Source organism: Molossus molossus, unplaced genomic scaffold, assembly GCF_014108415.1.
Source record: "Molossus molossus isolate mMolMol1 unplaced genomic scaffold, mMolMol1.p scaffold_m16_p_3, whole genome shotgun sequence".
NCBI classification, from domain to species: Eukaryota; Metazoa; Chordata; class Mammalia; order Chiroptera; family Molossidae; genus Molossus; species Molossus molossus.
Window position 1 is genome coordinate 48,479,196 of NW_023425366.1, and position 22,169 is coordinate 48,501,364.

At 38.7% G+C, this 22,169-nt stretch overlaps 1 protein-coding gene across 1 annotated transcript in view; it reads left to right on the forward strand.

Moving 5' to 3' along the window:
- Positions 1–630: 630 nt before the first annotated feature.
- TNPO1 (transportin 1) overlaps positions 631–22,169 on the forward strand; it is a 98,936-nt gene continuing 77,397 nt past the window's right edge. The window contains exon 1 of the mRNA XM_036278558.1: positions 631–721. Coding sequence (XP_036134451.1) covers positions 707–721 — 15 coding nt within the window. The 5' untranslated portion in view covers positions 631–706. The remainder of the gene's footprint in view (positions 722–22,169) is intronic.

Genomic DNA, 22,169 nt, shown 5'->3' on the forward strand with positions numbered 1-22,169 from the left:
TTTATAAATCATTTAATGTCACCTACATAGCAGTTGATATGCTAGTTACAGCATATTTCAAAAGCCTATCATGCAATATTAGGAGGGAGCCGTCAGCCCATCTCTACTGAGGCCATTTCTGCTTTCCACGAGCGACGTTGGAACTGTATTACTGTGGGATGTGCGGCATGTTCCGTGTGCAACCGGCGCCCAGGGCAGCCTGTCACTCTGGAGACTATGCTGGGGGATAGAAGTTAGGAAGGACTAGGGTCGTCATGCTAGGAGGGCCCTGGACAACGCTCGTCAACCACACTTACAGGGACATTTTGGTCGAAGCCTCACGGTGCACACAGCGTCCGCGGCGGCTCCTCGCCAGCCAGAGGCTCGGGCCAGCGCCCGGGCCGCAGAGGGCGCGAGCGTGCGAGCCCCGCGGCGGGCCCGGACCCGAGGCCGCAGGACCCCGGCGGCAGCGCGGGTTTAGAAACCGCTGCCGCACGCCGCCGAGCGCCAGTCCGCAGGCCTGTCAGGCCCGGGCCGAGGTTTTCCCAGTCCCGCCGCCGTTGCCAAGGCGACCGCCGCCGAAAGTTCCCGCGGCGGGCTCCGCCCCTCGGCCAATCGGACCGGCGGTCGCTGGAGCCCAGATTCTCTTTGTTCCGCAGCCATTTCAGGCCCGGGGCAGGAGGCAGCGCCGCTTCGGCAGAGGGCCCGAGCGCCGGAGGCCTCTGGGATGGTGTGGGACCGGGTAGGTGACGTGAGGGTGCGCGGCCCCGGGCTGGAGGGCGGGAGCGGAGGCTAGCTGTTCTGAAGCGAGCTGACAGGCGGCGGGGAGAGGCGCCGGACTCGCCGCCCTCCCGGTCCCCGCCCGGCCGTTTGGAGCCCGCCCGCGGCGGCTGCGCGGTTCGAAGCCCAACAGCTGCCGCCCTGGGCGTCCTGTGGGACCGGGCCGGGGGCCGGCGGCGGCTCCTCAGGTGTCCAAGGTCACGGCCTGGGGCCTTTTAGGGCGACGGGAAGGAGAGGGTCTGCTACGCGGAATTTTTGCCCTGCCAATTAAACGGCGGCGCTTGAGGACCCTGCTTGCCGCAGGCGCTGCCCCGGGACGGCTGCTTCCCGCCGGTTCTGGACACTGTCCGGCGCCGCACCGAGAGCCGGCCTTTGTCCGCGCCCGGCCCCTTCTGCCCGGGAGTCCCGGGCCCGCACACACCATCGCCTCCGCACTCAGCTAGCCGATCTCTTTCTCCAGGCGGGTCTTTCCCCTTGAGGCCTCCAGGCTTCACGACATGTTTACATAATTTTAATGTTTATAACTGTATGGGTTTTGCGTGGGTTTGTTTTTTGCCCTTCTACCCTTTTGTACTTCTCCCACGCGAACACGCAACAGGGGACAGCTGCTGAGGAGCAGACCGGCCACCACGATCAACCTGTTTGGGGAATGACTTTTTTTCCTTTAAAAATGATCGCTTGTTATTTGTTTACAGATTTTAAAATTCAACTGGATTTTGCAAGGCTTGCTTACACTTTGTCCGTTATCTTAATTACTAATCATTTTGGTCCATCAGCAGGTATAAATGTGTACGTTTAAAGTTGGAGGCTATCCACAAATTGATTTTGACACTTGTATTAAGAAGCTTAATACCAATCCTGCTTTGAAACAGTGATGACGTCAATGGTGATAGCATAAATGGTACATTTTTTTTAACCCTAAAGAAAAGATATTACTAAGATACAAGTTGTATCGTGTAATAGGTATTCCAAAATGTAAGATTGTAAAATGGTTGGCCCGATGTGCTTGTTTTTTAGAATAAGTTCGTTATGGATTTTAAGTTTTCCTATTGTTATATCAAAGCTTTCATATTAGACTGGTAAATAAGTTGTACTTAGGGAAGCAGGGGAGGATTCAGTTTTTGGGAAAACAATTCTATTTTCCTCTTTTACCCTGCCCTGCACCCCATTCTTCTTAGAGAAGGGCTCTGCTAAGTTGAAAACTTGCAACTGCAAAAGGGAAATATTAGTCTGAAGGTGCAGATTGTCTTTTTTACTCCTTGGCATATATAATGTATAAATGCATAACAGTGTGGTTTTTACTTCATTTCATGTGAGCCTAATGAACTATTTGTGATCCATTTTCTTTTTCCTAAAAGGGGTCCCCACCTGGATCAGGCAGATCAGGCTTGATGTGTGGTCGTTACATCTTTATCCTAGGTATTCAAGGGATCACTAAGTTCTGCCCACTGATATTTCAACCTACAAAAATATATTTTTTAATATAGATATGTAAATTTTTTTTTCTTTATTGATTTTAGAGAGAGAGGAAGGGAGAGGGAGAGAGAGATAGAGACATCAATGAGAGAGAACATTGGGACCACAACCTAGGCATGTGCCCTGACTGGGAATTGAACCACAGCCTCTTGGTGCATGGGTCGACTCAACCAGTGAGCCACACTGGCCGGGCTACAAAAATCTTTTAAAGTAATCAAACTTATTACCATTATGTATTGTAAGCAGAATAAGAGGGGTAAAAATATATAACATTCTGGTTGAAAATATTTCCATTGTTAACATTTGTTACTGTATTCATTTTTATGACTAGTTTTTCTTTATATAATGTTAAAGCCATCACATGAACTTAATTTTTCTAAATACTGTAAATGAACTGCATTGAAATGTAAATGTACTATATTTAGAAGAATTGCTTGCATTTAACCATGTTGGATTCTGCAAACATTGTTAAGAAATTTAGTTTATAAAAGAAATTGAACCAAGAGATATGTGTAATGAAAAACGAGTTATCAAATGTAAACTTCAGAGGAGCACAGCAATAAATGGGAGTTACTTTTATAGCCCAGGGTATAAATTATGAATATTTCTTCCTGGAATTGATATTTGAATATATAATTGTTACCAAAAAGATCTTGTACCCCCTCACCCCCAAAATTTTTAGTTTACCAGCAAAAGGATAAAAATGCTGAGAAAATCAAAGTGATCGATTAACTGATGTTTTCAAAAACTATTGAGAATAATACTACCTTCAAAAAGAAAGGGTCAGAGCCAGCAAAATTCCCCAGATTTGGGGGATCTTTTTTTAAATCCTCACCCGAGGACATTTTTCCATTTTTTGTTCAGATAGAGTGGGAGGGAGGGAGGGAGGGAGGGAGGGAGAGAGAGAGAGAGAGAGAGAGAGAGAGAAACATCGATGTGAAAGGGACACATCAAGTGGCTGCCACCTGCATGACCAACCAGGGCCGGGGACAAACTGCAACCAAGGTACGTGCCCTTAGCGGGAACCGAACCCGGGTCTCTCTGGACCGTAGGCCAAGGCTCTAACTGCTGAGCCAAACGGGGGATCTTTTTTAGTTGATACCTTTCAAGCAGTGCCATGGTAGAGTAGATATCTGGTGAGTGCTGGCAGGTGAGAGTAGTCTTCCTGGGTTGCAGGGGGGCAAACTTTTTACAATGGAAGATGTTTACAAGGGTGGTAACTTTAGATTTGTAGTTATATGGATGGGTATTAGTGTAGGGGAGTTTCTAGCAGCCAGTTTGGTTACACTAAGACCTCCTTTGTAGAATTCTTTGAGGTACTGTCTGTAGGTGTAATAAGTAAAAATGTTAGGATTCCAGAATCTCAATGGTTAAGTGAGTATTGGAACAGGAAATAGGGGTGCAGATTTGTCTTAGAATTTTCTGGAGTTGAAAAAAAAAAAAGAAAGAAAGAATTTTCTGGAGTTGCTAGAACTCATATAGAAATGGTGGCATCTTATTTCAAAATGGCACCCAATGGTAGAGCAAATATTTGAAATCAGAACTGAAAGCTGAAAGCTGATGACTAAAAAAAGAAAAAAAAAAAAACATAAGATTTTAATTGCCATATGCCTTTTTAATGGTTAAAATTTAAAAACAAAGCAAATATTTTTAGAGAAGTGAAGCAATTAGAACAGGAATTCTAGAGCCAGACTTCTTAGATTCAAGTCTTGGTGCCTTCATAATTAATTATCTGTGTGACCAGGGGCAAGTTACTTAATCTTACTGTGCCTCAATTTTCTAACCTCATAATGTTATGAGGATTAAATGAGTTAATATAATAAGCTGTAAGAGTTGGGCCTAGCATGTAGTAAACACTCTATAAGTAATAGTTGCTATTTTATCATCATTGTCAAGATCATGGTATTTTAGAACACAACCAGAAAATAATAATCACTAATACCAGGACTATGAGAAAGTGCCATAAACTCCTTCGTGTATTTCATTCCAATATTTTTTCTTTTTTTTTTTTTTTGTTATCCTTACCCGAGGACATTTTTCCATTTTTTGTTCAGGTAGAGTGGGAGGGAGAGAGAGGAACAGAGAGAGAGAGAAACATCGATGTGAAGGGACACATCGAGTGGCTGCCACCCGCACAACCAACCAGGGCCAGGGACAAACTGCAACCGAGGTACGCGCCCTTAGCGGAAACCGAACCCAGGTCTCTCAGTACCACATTCCGACGCTCCAACCGCTGAGCCAAACCGGCCAGGGCTCATTACAATATTTTTTCTTAGCTTATTTGATTTTTACACAGCTGAAACATTACTGTGTGAATAATTTTGCATTTAGCTTTTTTCCACCTAGCACAATAAACATTTTCTCATGCTATTAAATTATTTTGTCTATATATATATATATTTTTTTTCTTTATTGATTTTAGAGGGAGAGGAAGGGGGAAAGAGAGAGAGAGAGAGAGAGAGGAACATCAGTGAGCAAGAACATTGATTGGCCGCCACCTGCATGCTCCCCACTGGGGATCAGACTCACAACCTGGGCATGTGCCCTGACCGGGAATCAAACCTGGGACTTCTTGGTGCATGGGTTGATGCTCAACCAGTGAGCTACACCAGCTGAACTTGTCAACATATTTTTAAATAATCATATAATGTGTGTGTGATTTCTCATAATTATAAATATTTTCCTGTTGGACAGTTAGTAAGTTTCTAAATTTTTTTGCAGTTATAAGAAACACTTCAGTGAACATCCTTGTACATAAAACACTTTGTATTTTAGATGATTTCATTAAGATAGATTCCCCAAAGTGAAAATAGTGGGTCAGAGTGTATGAACATCCAAAGCTCATGGCTCATATTGCCAAATTTCTTTTACTTAAGGGAATTTAGTAATGGATTTAAAATAGTTTGAGGAGCACAACATTTATTGCTCTTATTGCTTGAGATGGGAGAGAAGAAGGAGTGAATTAACATTTTTTCTGTGGTAATATACTGGCATCGTTTGTAGGCATTTAGCATACTTTTATATATGTTATGTTCATTATCATAGCCCTGTGTTACACTATGGGAGTTACTATCATTTTACTGATGATGGGAGAACTGAAATGTAGATAGGTAAGTACTTTGCCCAAGGTCTCAGAGTGTACAAGTCCGGATCTGAATCTAGATCTGTCTGATTGCAAAGCTCATACTATTTTGTTTATAAAATTGTACATATACATATTCGGATTCTTATAATGAATACATATACATTGATTGAAGACAGAATCTTATAATGTATTATAACATAGTGAATCTAATTATAGATCATAGACCACATTACTAAAATAGTGAAACTGAGCTGGAAGCAATAAATGGGTAAATTAGTGAAACCAGATAGGGCTTAACTATCCATATACATTTTATTTTATTATTATTTTTAATTTTTTTTTATTGATTTTTTTAGAGAGAGAGGTAGATAGAAACATTGATGTGAAAGAATAACTTACATCAGCTGCCTCCTGTACACCCCCTACTAGGAATCGAGCCACCAACCCCAGCATGTGCCCTGACTGGGAATTGAACCAGGACCTCTCAGGCCACTGTACTACTTGCAATGCACTGAGCCACACTGGCTGGGTTCCATATACATTTTATAAAAGGAAAAACAAAAACCTTACCTGGATGAGATGTAATTAGTAACAAATATATAAAGCTGGTTTCTAAAATGCATGCAGCAAGCATTTGTGGATAAAACACTCTTAGTAATGAGCTCAACATAAATAAGGCAGAAAATAAGAAATCGATCAAATTTGTGGGTTAAGAGAAATGACAAAGATAACTAAACTGAAAAATACACATAGTAAGACCTCTGACAAGGTAAACTAAGGTCTTTATAATAGAGATATAAACAAAAAAAATAATAGAGATGTTTCAGATAAGGAAAATAAGACTACCCACAAGGTGTGAGAGATTAATTTTATACTGAAAACTAAAGCAAAAAATATTTGAGTTGCATTTTTATAATTGACTTTGAAGTACTCTAATTCCATTAGTGAAATAATTATTGCACCCTTAATCCTCAGGTGCAGAAGTTACTGCCATAGATGAAAAAGTTGATCCCAAAAGGGCCAGATTCTATTGTTTTTGTCTTTACTAAAGAAGGAATTTGAGAGGAGATATATTTCAGCAAATCATGAATGTACTAAATAGAGGTATATAAATTATTAAGAATAGGTGATATCCACTAAAATTGTAAAGAAAATAATATAAAGCATTAATCATTATGCTGCAATTAGTAATAATGTTTTTGAAAAATACTTAACAAAGTAAAAATATGGTTTATTTTGGTTGGATAACAGGAAAATAATGAGAAAGATGGCAAATTATGAAAGACTATGCCATTTTTTTCATTCATTAAACATGTATTAGTGCTGGGATTGTCCCTTGTCCTTAAGAGATTTAAATACTAGTGGAGAGAATAAAAGGTAAACAAAAAAAGTAGAATTATAATTTTCATGATATAAATCTGTGGAGACACCCAAGAGGGCTAATAATAGATTCATGCAGAGTGGGAGAAATGGCACAAGCATTTCGGGGGACTAGGAGCAGCACTTCAGAGTATGTCAGTATAAGTAAGGACCTATTGTGTTCTTGAAACTTGAAGCAGTTCAGAGGCCCTAAAACAGTGGTTCTCAACCTGTGGGTCACGACCTCTTTGGGGGTTGCCTGAGACCATAGGAAGACACATATTTCTGATGGTATTAGGAACCGAGACACCGCTCCTCTATCCATCTCCAGGCGGGTCCACCTACATGCAGATACTCCCACATACAACATGAGGAACTGTATTAAAGGGTTGCGGCATTAGGAAGGTTGAGAACCACTTCCCTAAAAGGTGTAGAGAAAGGAGTCTGCTAACTTCTGTAAAGGACCAAACAGTAAGTACTTTCTGTTTTGTGAAAACCAGCTCAGCAATTTTAGTGCAAAAGCAGTCATAGACCTTATCAAAATTATCGGAATGACCAGATTTGACTTACTTAGTCAACCTCTTGTATATAGTAGAGGTAGTTGAAGAAATAACCAATTGAACTTGTGTTACGCTAGCATAAGCCATTGAAAGGTTTGAAAGGAATTTACAACATTAATTTGTGTGAATCATTAAGAGCAGAATAAAAATAGAAAATAGATTATTTTTAAGCACTGTAAAGCAAGAAGAAGACAACTGTTTGTTTGTTTGTTTTTAATCCTCACCCGAGGATATTTTTTTCCCATTTATCTTCTGATGGAGCAGGAAGGAGGGAGGGAGGAAGAGAGAGAGAGAGAGAAACATCGATGTGAGAGAGACACATCGATTGGTTGCCTCCCACAGAACCCCAACTGGGACTGGGGATGACAACTCGGTTTTTTAAATGAGCAAATTCAGTTAGCCAGTAAACATGAAATATTGTTCTACACCATTAATAGGGAAATATAGAGTTGTAGGAAAATGCACATTTTAATTTTAAAGTAAAAACATTATGACCCAGCAATTTCCAATTCTTGGAGAAACATAAGGATATATCAAGAATCAGTTGTGTTCAATATATCTTTGCCAGTAGCAACAGAACCTCCAGACTTCCAGGTCACCTTTCATCTCCTTCAATCTAGTTCATAAATGGGTCTATATTTGTCTGCTTTTTTTTCAACTGCTTCCCAACTCTTACGGTTTTTTTTACTGTGCCTACTGGATTTACAGTCATAATCTGCAAAGTCCAGTCTCAACCTATGCTTAAACATTCCCTTCACTTTCTTGCTCTTATAGAAACTTGACATTTTGCACTGTGCAGTTTGGCTATTTTATTTATTTTTTTTTCATAGTTCTTCTTATCACTGTTACTATAGGTAGGAAAGATGTCTGTCATGCATCTCTGCTGCTTTCAGACTATTCTCCCTTCGTTCTTCCTCATAATCCTCAGTTTTGGGTTATGTCAGCAGATTATATAATCCACTGTACCTCATGATTGCTATTAATTATTAACCTTGTCTCAATTTTTTTTTTTTTGTTTTTGTTTTTGCTCCAGGCTCATTGCCTCTCTCTCCAATACCACCTCAGTCTTTATATTGAAATTGAAAAGAGTGTACATAACTGATATTTCCAGTGTCCTGTCCTCTCATTTCCTTGACCTTTCTCCAGTGCTCTTCCCATCACTCCCTTAGTGATACTCTCTTACATTGTCAATAACTGCAGTCCCTCCATAGTTACCACTCCCTGAATGCTACTATGTAACCTACTTCCCATTTTTGTGGTTCACTTCTAGTTAATATCTCAACCCCATCCATCTTTTGACCCCAATGGAATCTCCAATCAATTCATCATATTACTGTTTTCCTGCCACTCACTTCTTGATGTTTTCATTCCCTTTCCTACTCCACTTAAATTCCATGATTAATCACTTTAATCTCTTTGTTTCTTTGGTAAGATCCACAGCCCTACTTAAACCAATTCTGCTTTTTTTGCACCTGCCCCTATGCAACTCAATGTGGCTGGAAGCAAGCACACTACCACACATGACCACATACCTCAAGTGGGTCCTTAATGCTGCTGTTGATTATATTTTGTCTATTTTATTCACTCTCCTAAATGACTGTTTCGTATCTTCTTTTCTTCAAATACCCAATGTCTCTTCCCATCCTCACTTTCAGCTCATGACATCAGTTCCTACTTGGCTAAGAAAATTAAAGCAATCAAAAAATTTCCACAGGCTCTCACTACCCTGTGTACCTACCAGCATCTGGTCAATGTATGCTATTTTCTTGCTTGTTACCTTAGATTAACTTTTCATGTCCCCGAGTCTGCTTTTGTACTAGATCCCTTCCTTTCTCATTTTCTCAACGACATTGCTTCAGCTTTTCTCCTTCCACATCAATTTTTTTAAATTGGATTTCTGGCAGCAACAAACATGCTGTTATTTCTTCCATCTTTCAAAAGAATAAAAACAAATAAAAAACTTGATTCACTCTTTACTGTTTCTCAATATTTTTGTTTGTTTTCTTTTGAAGCATTATTCCTCAAAAGAGTAGTCTGTACTTCCTGTTGCTAAGTTTTCTCCTTCCATACTCCATTAAACCTGCTTCTAATCAGGCCTTTGTCTGTACCATTCCCACTGAAACAGGTCCTCAGGTTCTCCAGTAACTTCTGTGTGGCCAAGTATCATATACCATTGATTTTGTTCATCTTACTTGATCTGTCCACAACATTTTACACATCTATTTGTTCCCTTAACTGAAACATTTTCTTCTTTGCTTTCCAGGTTGATGCATAACCTTGGTTATTTCCTACCTTAGTGCTGGCTCCTTGTAATTCTCCTTTGCCTTCCTTTTCTCAGACATCTTGATGTTGGAGAGTGCCAGGGTCAGTCCTTGTTTTTGTTTACTCCTCACTCAAGGACATACTTTTACTGATTTTTTAGAGAGATAGAGACAGAAACATCAATGTGAGAGTGAAATATTGATCAGTTGCATTCCACACACACCCCAACTGGGGATTGAACCCACAACCTGGATATGTTCCCTGACTGAGTGGTGTATGGCCTACGCTCCAACCAACTGAATCACACCATCCAGGACTGTTTGTTTTGTTTTGTTTTTCCTATCTATGCTCACTCTGTTGGTAATCTTATTCAGCTGCATGACTTTTAAATACCATTTAAGGCCCTGGCCAGTGTGTTTCAGTTGGTTGGAGCATTGTCCTATCCCATACACCAAAAGGTGGTGAGTTTGATTCCCTGTCAGGGCACATACCCAGTTTGTAGGTTTGATCTCCGGTCGGAGTGTGTACAGGAGGCAGCCAATCAATGTTTCTCTTTCACATTGATGTTTCTGTCTGTCTCTCTCTCCCCTTCCCTCTCTCTAAAATAAAGAAGAATAGTAAACTGAAATACCATTTAAATGCCAGCAGTGCCTAAATTTCTATTTTTAGCCTCTCTCCCTAACTTCAGTCTTATATGTTTAACTGCCTATTCAGCATCTCTGCCTAAATGTCTAATAATTGACATCAAACTCAGCATGTCCAAAACTAAACTCCTAAACTTCCTCCCTATGGATTTTTCCAATTCTGTATGTCAGTGGCAACTCCGTCCTTCTGATAGCTTAGGCTAAAATCAGAGTTATTCTTGACTTTGCAATTTCTTTGACTCTTCAAATTAATTCTTTCAGGACAACCTGTTTGATTGTTTTTTTATATCATAATACTTTCGGAATCTGACTATGTCTCACCCTCTCCACTACCTCCTTCCTGGTTCAAGCCACTACTGTCATATCTCCTAGGATTGCTTAAATAATTTACTACTTGTTCTCCCCATTCTACCCTAGCCTCTCCCAACAGTCTTTTCTCAATATAGTAGCCAGAGCAAGACTTTTACAAGTTAAAACAGTCTGTCACTTCTCTATTCAGAGCCCTACAATGACTCCCCATTTCAGAGAAAATCTAGTCCTTACAGTGGCCTACAAGGCTCTCCAAAATCTGCCCAAAGTACTGCCCTTTCACCTTACCTCTATGATCTCATTTTCCACTACCTCCTACCCTCCTTGCCCACTGGCCTCCTTGTTATATCATAAACATATCAGTCATGTTCATATTTTGGGGCCTTTGCTTTAGCTTGTTCAGCTGTCTTGAATGTACTCTCAAATATCTGTGTGGCTCACTGGCCTTACCTGTACTCTCAAATATCTGTGTGGCTCACTGGCCTTACCTCTAGGTCTTTGCTCTGATTTCACCTTCTCTGAATACCCTATTTAATACTGCATCCTACCCTCTCCTTTCCTCCTTATTCTACATTCTTTATTTTTCATGTTGCACATACTGCCTTCTAACATAGTTATATCAGGAGTCGTCAATCTAGCACTCCATTGCCCTGTAACCTGTTTTGAGCTAAGAATCGTTTTTACATTTTAAAGGGTTATAAAATAAAAACAAATAATATATGTCACATCTGAAAAATCTAGAATATTTACTGTCTGGTACTTTGCAGAAAGAGTTTGCACTATATATTCTGTTTACTGTCTTTCTCCTGCATGAATGTAAGATCCCAAGAGGGCAACGATCTTTGTTTTATTTATTGCTGTATCTGCAGCAACTAGAACAGTGCCTAGAATATAGTAGGCACTCGGTAAATATTTATTAAATGAATGAATTGCTTATAATGGTGCAAAATTATCAATAAACTGCACTGCAGTTAGTAATGAAATACAGCTATATATAATGAGTAGGAAAGCTAATACATATTTTGAATGAGTTTTTATTGAACAGAAATAAAACTAGTTTTACAGAAACATATGTATTTAAATGCATACACCCCCCCCCCCCCAGCTCTGTATGGTTATTCATCAAATGGATATTAGAGTACCCACAGGGAGGAGACTAGGATTAGGAGGGATTCTAGAAGGGAGCTTGAATTTTATCTGTAGTATTTAATTTTTTATATACAATGAGAAACAGTCACATAATTTTTTCCTTCAAGGGTTTTTTAATGAAGAGAAAGAGGAAAAAGAAATAAGTTCTAACTAAAGTTATAAGAGAAAATAGAGAGTGATGGGGTAGAGAGAGAGGGAAGAGAACACTACCTTTCTTAAATATCATATTTGGCCAGCAATCTGAATGAGGAGAAGGAGTGAACAATATGAATGTTTGAAAGAGTATGCAAAAGTAAAGACTATTAGGTGGGAACAAGCATTACATTACAAGAGAACTACCAAAAGAAACAGAATGGGACATAGTGAAAACCGTTCTGAGACTGCTAGGAGATTAGTTCAGAGAGAGAGAGGCAGAAGCCCAAATTATGTTCAACTTTGTAGGCTATGATAAGGATATGAAGTTATATTTTAAGTGTCATGAGAAACCACTGAAAGATTTTGCTGGAAGATATAATTGAAGCTTTAACAGGATCATTTTGCTACTTTATCTCAGAAATTGGGCTAAGGGAACAAAAGAGAAGGCAGGGAAAACTTTTGTGGTAGGCTATGCTCTTATAGAACATAGTATCTGGACTAGGGTAGACAGTGGAGGGGGAGAGGAGGTCAGAAGGTATATTTTGACAATACTGACTAATGGTTTTGATGTGGGATATGAAGAAAATCAAGGATGACCCTTTGGTATTTTGGCTTGAACAACTAGATGAACTAGTAGCATTTAGTGATATTAGGCAACTATGGAGGAACAGGTTTGAATGGGATGGAGAAGAGGATCAAGAGTTCTGTTTTAGCCAGCAAATATTGAGATGCCCATTTAACAAACAAGTAGATATGTCTTTTTTTTTTAACTTATCTTTATTGTTGAATGTATAACAGATGTCCCTCCCTTTTCCCCCTACTGACCCTCTCCTTCCCAATCCTGTCCCCCCCTCTTGACTTCCCCACACTATTGTCTGTGTCCATTGGTTATGCATATATGCATAGAAGTTTTTCGTTTTACCTCTTCCCGCCCTCCCTCCCCCCTTCTCTTTGAGGTTCATCAGTCTAACAACCAATTTGTACTTCTTAATTCCTTCTTCTTTTTTCACCCTTACCCCCAGCCCCTTCTCATTTGACAAGCAACAAAAAAATTTTCTATATCTATGAGTCTGTTTTCTGTTCTGCTTGCTCATTTTATTTGTAGATTTCAATTGTTGATAGATATGTATTTATTGCCATTTTATTGTTCATATTTTTGTTCTTCTCCTTCAAGAAGACCCTTCAACATTTCATATAATACTGGTTTGGTGGTAAAGAACTCCTTTAACTTTTTCTTGTCTGGGAAACTCTTTATATATGTCCATCAATTCTAAATGATAGCTTTGCAGGATAGAGTAATCTTGGTTGTAAGTCATTGCTTTTCATCACTTTGAATATCTCTTGCCACTCCTTTCTGGCCTGCAAAGTTTCTTTTCAGAAATTGGCTGACAGTCTTATAGGAGCTCCCTTGTAGGTAACTAACTGCTTTTCTCTAGCTGTTTTCAAGATTTGTCTTTAACCTTTTGCATTTTGATGATGATGTGTATTGGTATGGGCCTCTTTGGGTTTGTCTTGTTTGGGACTTTCTTTTCTTCCTGGACTTGTATGTCTGTTTCCTTCACCAACTTAGGGAAGTTTTCTGTCATTATTTTTTCAAACAGGTTTTCAATTTCTTGCTCTTTCTCTTCTCCTTCTGGCAACCCCATGATTCCAAGGTTGGTATGCTTGAAGTTGTCCCAGAGGCTCCTAACACTATCCTCATTTTTTTGGCTTCTTTTTTCTTTTTGCTGTTCTGATTGGGTGTTTTTTGCTTCCTTATATTCCAAATCAATGGTTTGCTTCTTGGCTTCACCTACTCTACTATTAAATCTGTGTAAATTATTCTTTATTTCAGTTAGTGCATCCTTCATTTCTGACTGGTTGTTTTTCATGTTGTTGATGTTCTCACTAAGTTCCTTGGAGTTCTCCTTAAGTTCCTTGAAGGTCTCACTAAGTTCTTTGAAATTCTGACTAAGCTCCTTGAGCATCCTTATAACCAGTGTTTTGAACTCTGCATCTGATTGATTGCTTATCTCCATTTTGTTTAGTTCTTTTTCTGGAATTTTGTTCTGTTCTTTCACTTGGGACATGTTTCTTTGTCTCCTCATTTTGGCTGCTGCTCTGTGTCTGTTTCTATGTATTAGGGAGAGTTGCTATGTCTCCTAGGCTTCATAGGGCAGCCTGTTGTAGTAGGTGTCCTGTGGGGTCCAGTGGCACAGCCTCCCTGATCACCCCAGCTGGGCCCTCAAGGTACACCCCTAGTGTGGATTCTCCACCCTTCTGTTGTAATTGAGTCTTGATTGCTATTGGCACATCAATGGGAGGGATTTATTCAGGCGGATGAGCTGCAAGGACAGGCTGTGCCCACTGACCACTGCCCTCTGACTACCTTGGAGGATCAGCTGTGTAGAGGCCCAACACACAGAGCAAGACTTAACTTCAGCAGGGCTCTGGTACCCACTAGTCCACTCACTGAGTGTAATACATGTGGAGGTGGTTGTGTGGTAGTGCTTCGATGTGGTCTAAAGCTGTCCACTGGGTATGCTGGCTCTGGGACAAGGTCAGCCCCTGCCTGTGTTCTACCCAGGGCCACCAGGCATAAGCTACAGAGTGATCTGCCAGTGGCTGCTTCTTGTGCTGGGTTTGGAGGTGCCCAGGCAAAGCTAAGCTGTGTACCAAGACTGGCCGCTTCTCGTGCCAGGCCTGGGGCCACTTAACGAGAGGTATGGGGCTCCCTGAGACCAGATGCTGCTTGTTTGAGAGATTTTAGAAAAATCTGAAGCAGGATCCAAGACAAGCCGATCCTATATGCTAAAGCCACCTAAAACAGCTTGGGTGGGCCCAAAGGTTGGGTGGGACAGGGCCTCAGGGAATCACCAGGACTGGGCAAACAGTGTGAACCAGGTTGCTGGAGTCCCAGATAAGGTTGCCACCTGATGCCCCAGGGAAGGGCTCACCAAAGGAACAAGGGCCTCCCACAGCAAGTCTGTCCAGGAGAAAGCTCCCCCTCCAGCTTTCGCCCCAATTCCAAACTCAGTTATTCTCTGTATGCCTCTGGTGCTTTTCAAGCTGCCTCCCCAATGCTGGAGCCCAGGAGGAGCAAGTCTGAGTTAGTCCATGCATGAGCCCTTTAAGAGGAGCTGCCTGGATCCCCGGCAGCCTCAGCCTCCCTCAGCCTCAATTCCTGCTGGTTTTTATGGCCAGACAAAAACAGCCAGATGTTATGGGGACTTCTCTTCCTGGCACTGGAACTTTGAGCTGCGGGGCCTGGTGTGGGATGGACCCCTTGCTCCTCAGGGGAGGACCTACACAGCTGAGGTATCTTTCTGATTTTTATCTGCCATACGTGGGTGTGGGACCAGCTTGTCCATGCCTTGGCCCCTCCTACCAGTCTTTATGTGGCTGCTTTAATTTTGTAGTTGTGGGACTTCCATTCAGCTCGATGTCAGGTATTTCTGAATGATGGTTGTTCTGTAGTTTAGCTGTAATTTTGATGTGGTTGTGGGAAAAGAAACCGCATTTACCTGCACCGCCATCTTGACCGGAAGTCTCACAATTGGATATGTCTTATAAGACATTGAATACTTGAGTCTGGAATTCAGAGTGCTATTTAATGGCACAGACTAGATGAGATTATGTATATACAGAAAAGAAAGGGGCCTAGGATATTTAGAGGTGGGGGAGCCAGCAATGGAGACTGTCAAAGAGCAGCCAGTGAAATAAAAGGAAAGCCAGGGAGATGTGATGCCACAGGCACAGAGGTGGGAAAGTGTTTGCTTGTGTTCAGCACTGTGGAGAAATTAAGATGAGACCAAGAAGAAATCATTGTGTTTCTCAGCAAGAAAACCTCAGTCTCAGTGGAGTGGGATAAAGAAGGGGAGCTGGTGATTGTACACAACTCTCAAGAAGTTTCTGTGAATGGAACTAAGTGGAAAAACTAAGTAGTAGTAGAAGATGAATGGAGTCATCTAGTTTTTAAAGATATTTTAAATAATTTTATTATTTTTTAAAATCCTCACCCAAGGATATATTTATTGATTTTAGAGAGAGAGGAAGGGACGAGAGAGAGAGAGAAAGAGAAATAAATATCAGTTGGCTGCCTCCCACACACACCCCAACCAGGGATGGAACCCGTGTATGTGCCCCAACTAGGAATCAAACCCACAACCTTTTGGTGTACAGGATGATGCTCCAACTAACCAAGCTACACAAGCCAGGACAAGATAGTTGAAATCATTTTAAACTTAGAAAAATGTTGTGAGAGTAATTCAGAGAACTCCCATTCACAGTTAACTTGGATTCACCAATTTTTAACATTCGCCACATTCTCCTCACCACACACACACAATTATTTTTGTGATCATTTGACAGTAAATTGTATATATATTGTCTCTTTATACCTTCATACTTTAATACATGTATCTTAAGAGCCAGGATATTCTTTCCTGAAATCACATATAGTTATCAAATTCAAGAAATAGAGTTTTTCACAGTCTGTTTGACAATTTTGTCACTCGTCTCAGTCTCATCCTTTATTACATTTTTTCCTCCACTGCAAGATCCAGTCCAGGCTTTTATATTACATTTAGTTGTCGTTATTTTCAACAGAGAAAGTTGTATTTTATTAATGGAATCTTTGCCATTTTATCCTCATAACAACCCCCTGAGATAGAGGTACTATTATCTAATTTTATAGGTTAATTATTCTTTCCATCACTAATAAGAACTCAAAGTCAAGCACAGGAATTCCACAGTTTACCCTCTTAAGCTCTATACTACAGTGCCACCCACGTAGTGCATAGAAAAATCTGAAATTCCTTGTTTAGAGAGGACAAATAAGTCAAATTTATAGATCATATAGATACTTATATCACAAAGATAGTTTTAAATGTCTAGATCTGGATTATAACTCTATGTAATGTTGAATCAGGGTTTAATATATCACCTGATGAGCATTAGGACAGAAAGAAGAGCAAAAAAAGTGAAGATATTTAAATTTTATATGTAAAATTTACTAGACTTTGGCATAAATGATGTTTTCAGAGTTATTAGTGCTCATTGTTTAGAAAAGTAAAATAAAATACTTAGATTAATTCTTCTGTGGTAGAATTTAGTTAGCAGTATATGCATATGGTCTGAAGAGTTCTAATCTGTTTCTAAAAGAGTTTATTTTATAAAATGCTGCTTGTCAAACCTTATTAGAAAATATTATGAAATAAACTTAGTTTAGGAAAAGAGCATTAAACAGTGAGTCACTGAAACCACAAGTGCTCCAGAGCAGGAATTAGGGTTTTTAGTTCGATAATGTTTTACAATTTTCTGTTAAACAGTTTTAAGGGGTTAATGGGTAAAGACTTTTCTGTTCGATAGAAACTCAAGTTAAAATGAAAAATTTTCTCACATTTTCAATTAAAGGTTGTTCTTAATACCAAGTGTGACTTCTGTAAGAAGTGACCTAAGCCTAGCACAGTACTGTGCCCTTTAACAGGAGCCCAAGTATTTGTTGAAAGAATCAAATGACATGTAGCTTTCACTTAGGTAATTTAGTAGTCCCAGACCTACACTTGAACAATAGAATTGAATACAAGTTTCCCTGAAGGCTTGGAGAATTTCAGTAACAAGTATAAGGGGGGAAAAATAAGACTGGCTTGTATATGTGGAATATAACCAGATTCATTATTTACAGTCAACTAAATGTTTTACTTCTAGAAGCTGAAAGGACCATGGTCTTTAGTTGCTTTATAGATGAGGAAATGAACCAAATGAGTGTAAGTGATTTGTACAGGATTGCCCCGCTAGCTATTCTTCATGCAGAGAAGAACTGAGACAAGAGCCCCAGATCTCTGACACTCTTTTTTACTGATGTTATTTTGGCTTTTCATGGCACAGAAGAATTAAGACCCATGGCCAGAGGCATTTTGTCCTAAAGCCCTCTGAAGTCACACTGCCTGTTAGCTCCAGAAAGACTGTGGCCACTGACTTTGAGTGTCCACATTGCCTCCCCAAATAACATCCTTCCCCTGGTCTTACGCCCCTCCCCCCAAAATTAGTCAAGAATGAAACATTAGAGCAACTGTAGGACTTTTTTTCTGGAGTCTTGTAAGCACAGAATCAAGAGAGTGGTGTAGTTGTTTAAGGTTTAATGTAGGAATTTGATGGGGTAGCTTAAATAAACAGTTGAGGCATAAAAAGTAAAAGGCTCTATAAAACCCTTAGCTGTATTTTAACCTTACATCTTAGTGGGTTAAAGGCTTTTGTTTTGATGTTGGTACTTGCTGATCAAGTATGCAGCAGGCAAATTTTTATTTATAAAACAGAATCTACCCATTCACATGCCAGTCAGATTCTAGTAGAGCTTAAAAATTGCTCAGCAGCCAGGAAAAAAATTGTGATTTCAGGTAAAATTATCATTTTCTGGTTCTGGGAATTATTAAGCTCCTATATATTTCAAGTGCTTTTGAGTCAAGTTTATCAAATGCCTAATCACATATTGAATTATTGAATTTAATAACATAAAGAGATCTTAGGAATTTTCTAGTTTATCCCTCTCATTCCAGACTTGTATTTGTAGTTTTCCAGCTATAAAATTCTGCATATGTAAAACTGCCTAATAAATGTTTGCTTATTGATTTAATTTCTGGACTTTTTTCTTCTAGAATATGCATTCTCCTTTAAGAATGTATAATGACAAGTTGACTAGAGACTGTATTTTATTAACTGTTTATAATATGAATTAGTTACCATATGAAATTTTTTTTATTGAAATACCATTTTATGTGACTTTAGACAAAGATTTGCTTTCTGTGGCTCCAACCCTACTCCAGAAAAATCATAGGAAATTTTATTTTATAATGAATTTATATTTCTTTCTAAGAATCAGTTCAGTGTAATGGAAATAATGTGTGCTTTTGAGGCAGTTCATTAGACTCCTATGTCTACCTATTATAAGTGTACAGTCATAAATGGTATCTACCTCATTGACTAAAGAGGCACACAAACTATATACCATTTGTTTCAAGTTAAGATAATTTGTAACCATATATTTTCTTCCCACTCTTCTTAGTTATTATATTAGCTTCCTTAGTCAGAAAAATATATTTAGAAGACTCCAATAACAATTATAACATAATTTTTTATCTTATAAACTTTTCATTTACTGTTTTATAAAAGTCTTAATTTTAAATTACTTAATTTTAATTTTAAATTATTTTCTTGAAATAAAAAGGAAACTTGTATATGATACAAATTCTTGATTAGCAAAATGAAAAATACTAGAACACTAACCTTTTCTGTTCAGTATATACTAAATGACAAATTTAAATTATTTGTGGTATGCTCATTTTTGCTGTTATATTTTTCTTAATTTTTTCTTTAAATATATATAGTTATGATTATTGAGAGAATCTGTAGAAATTCTTACTGCAGAAGTCTCAAGGACTGTTATAGAAGAAGTATTTATAGATTCTCTTCTCTAAGCTAAAATTTATTGTAATTTGCTGTCGGCTTTTACGTTTTTGTGGGTGTGTTTTTTTTCTAGTGCAACATAAAATTTAACTCAGCTTTTTAATATTTTTTTTCTTTTTTTTTTTTTTTTTTTATCCTCACCCGAGGACATTTTTCCATTTTTTGTACAGATAGAGTGGGAGGGAGAGAGAGGAAGGGGGAGAGAGAGAGAAACATCGACGTGAAGGGACACATCGAGTGGCTGCCACCCGCACGACCAACCAGGGCCGGGGACAAACTGCAACCGAAGTACGTGCCCTTAGCGGGAACCGAACCCGGGTCTCTCTGGACCGCAGGCCGACGCTCTAACCGCTGAGCCAAACTGGCCAGGGCCTAATATTTTTTTTCTTAAATGATATTTCTGGAATTATGCATCAGTGTTTTGAAAAATTAGGAAGTTGAGAGATGCTTGAAAAAATTTTTAAGGTTTTAATATTTAGTTATATAATAGGTATTTCCAAACAATTTTTCAAAATAGTTGTACTAATTTAGAAATTTTTTATATTAAAGAAAACTAGTATTCTTGTTTTGAATTTTGTAGTAGAATTTTGTAGTATTCTTGTTTTGAATTCTTGTTTTACTGTTTCTGTATATTTTTACTTGGTATTTTGTTTAAACATTTAAATGTCTTAATATTAATTTGTTATAACATTATTAAAAATTATTTCCAGCATGTGTGTATCTCTTTCTCTCTCTCTCTCTCTCTCTGACACACACCCACACCCCTACACACCTGCACCTTCCCCCAGGCATGTTTTCCTTGCCTCTCTCTTTCTCCTTAAGGGCCCCTTTGCCTCTGTAACTTGTTTCCTGAGCCCATTTCTTCTGTGGCTCACTTCTTCTACCTCTGTGACTTTCTAAATAAACTTTTGCTTGTATTTGAAGGAAAAAAACATTTTTATACTTAACAGAATATTAAAATCATAATGAAGACAACCATAAGTATAGAATCTAATAATTCCTATTATCTAAGTAAAAGTAAAACTTCTGTTCTTTATTTTCAGAACAGCCTTTCTCTGATACTAGGTCTCTGGGATTATAAAATAATTCTGGTATAATTCTACTTTGAGTCAGTTTTTTTTCTACTATAAAGATTTTTCTTTATTTTCAAAATTATCTTCATGTCGTTGTGTCTGCTCATTTTAATGGTATAATCTGGGCAAAAATTGCTACTAGTACTTCAGTTTTCTCTAACTAAAACTTAATCCTTTAAGTACCATAACCTGTAAGCATTTTTACAAAAAAAACACAACTATATTTTACATCTTCTTCTGCCTTAAAAAGTAATATAAAAAGGTGTAATTTAAGCTTTTTGATTATTTGGTCATTATGAGTAGCAAGCATTGTACCATAGTATAGTAAATTCTCTGCACTGTTTATGACAGCAAACAGTTAAACTGTTGGAGATATTTATTATTTATTTTTCTTATAAAGGTAACATATCTACAATACTGAAAATTTTTTGAAGAAAAAAGAAAGAACCCATAATCCTAACATTCTAATATACTGCTAGCTTTTTATTATTTCCTTCCCGTCTTTTTCATTTAATAATTCTGTCTTTAGTTTATACATATTTTTTACTTTATTGTAGTTGTTCTCTATATATAACTTTTTTTTCTTTATTGATTTTAGAGAGAGAGGAAGGGAGAGAGAGAGAGAGAGAGAGAGAGAGAGAGAAACATTGATGAGACATCGATTGGCTGCCTCTTGCATGCCTCCCACTGGAGATTTGGCCCACAACCTGGGCATGTACCCTGACCAGAATCGAACTGGTGACCTCTTGGTGCATGGGTTGATGCTCAACCACTGAGCCATACCGGCTGGGCTCTATATACAACTTTTTAAATCATTTTTTTCACTTTCTCATCATAAACATTTTCCATTGCATTATAGAAATTAACCATCTTTTTTTTTTTTTTAATCCTCACCTGAGGACATTTTTCCATTTTTTCTTCAGGTAGAGTGGGAGAGAGAGAGAGGAACAGAGATAGAGAGAGAAACATTGACGTGAAAGGGACACATTGAGTGGCTGCCACCCGCACGGCCAACCAGGGCTGGGGACAAATTGCAACCGAGGTACGCGCCCTTAGCGGGAACCGAACCCGGATCTCTCTGGACCACAGGCCAGCACTCTTACCGCTGAGCCAAACTGGCCAGGGCTTAACCATCTTTTTTAATGGCTGCATAATAGCCCAGCAGTTGAATATTGTGCTGTTTACCCATATGTTTATTATATTAGAAAATAATCTTGGGATAAAATCTTTGAGATAACGCTTTTTTCTGTATTTAGGATTCTTGAGATTCTTAGGTTTGCTGAGTTGATTTCCAATATATTGTATTAGTTTATACTATCAGTAATTCATTAAAGTTGGTTTATCGTATCTTTGGCAGTGTAGTATATTATTGTAATAAAATTATCTTTGTTAATTAGTCTGACATTACTTCATTACTAGTAAGTTTCAGCATTTTTTCATGTATGTTTACTTTTGAATTTTGTGAATTTTTTTTTATGTGTTATCTATTGGTTCTAAATTAGTTTTCTAGATAAGTTATTAATGTATTCATATCTTGTATTGTCTAACTTTGTATTGTTGTAATATGCTAAGAGCTCCCTTTAAATTTGTTCAAATAAAGAATACATTTGTCCACCATATATGTAAATAGTGGTGCCTCCTGGAAATGCATAAGAGATGTTGAAGGTCCTTGAGATTGAACTGTCTGAATCTTGGGGAAAAAAGTGTTACCTGAAAGTTGGCACTGTACTGAGGATAAATTGCCACTGTTCCTACATCTCCCACTGGTATAAAGTGTTACTAAAATGAATATTCTGAGGTATTTTTTCCCTTGGTGGCAGCAGGGGCAGTGACTGCAAATGCTCAGAACCAAAATAGTAAAATTTGGAAAGGAGAAGGGAGAGGAGCAGTAATGTAGAAGTAGACGAGTAAGGAA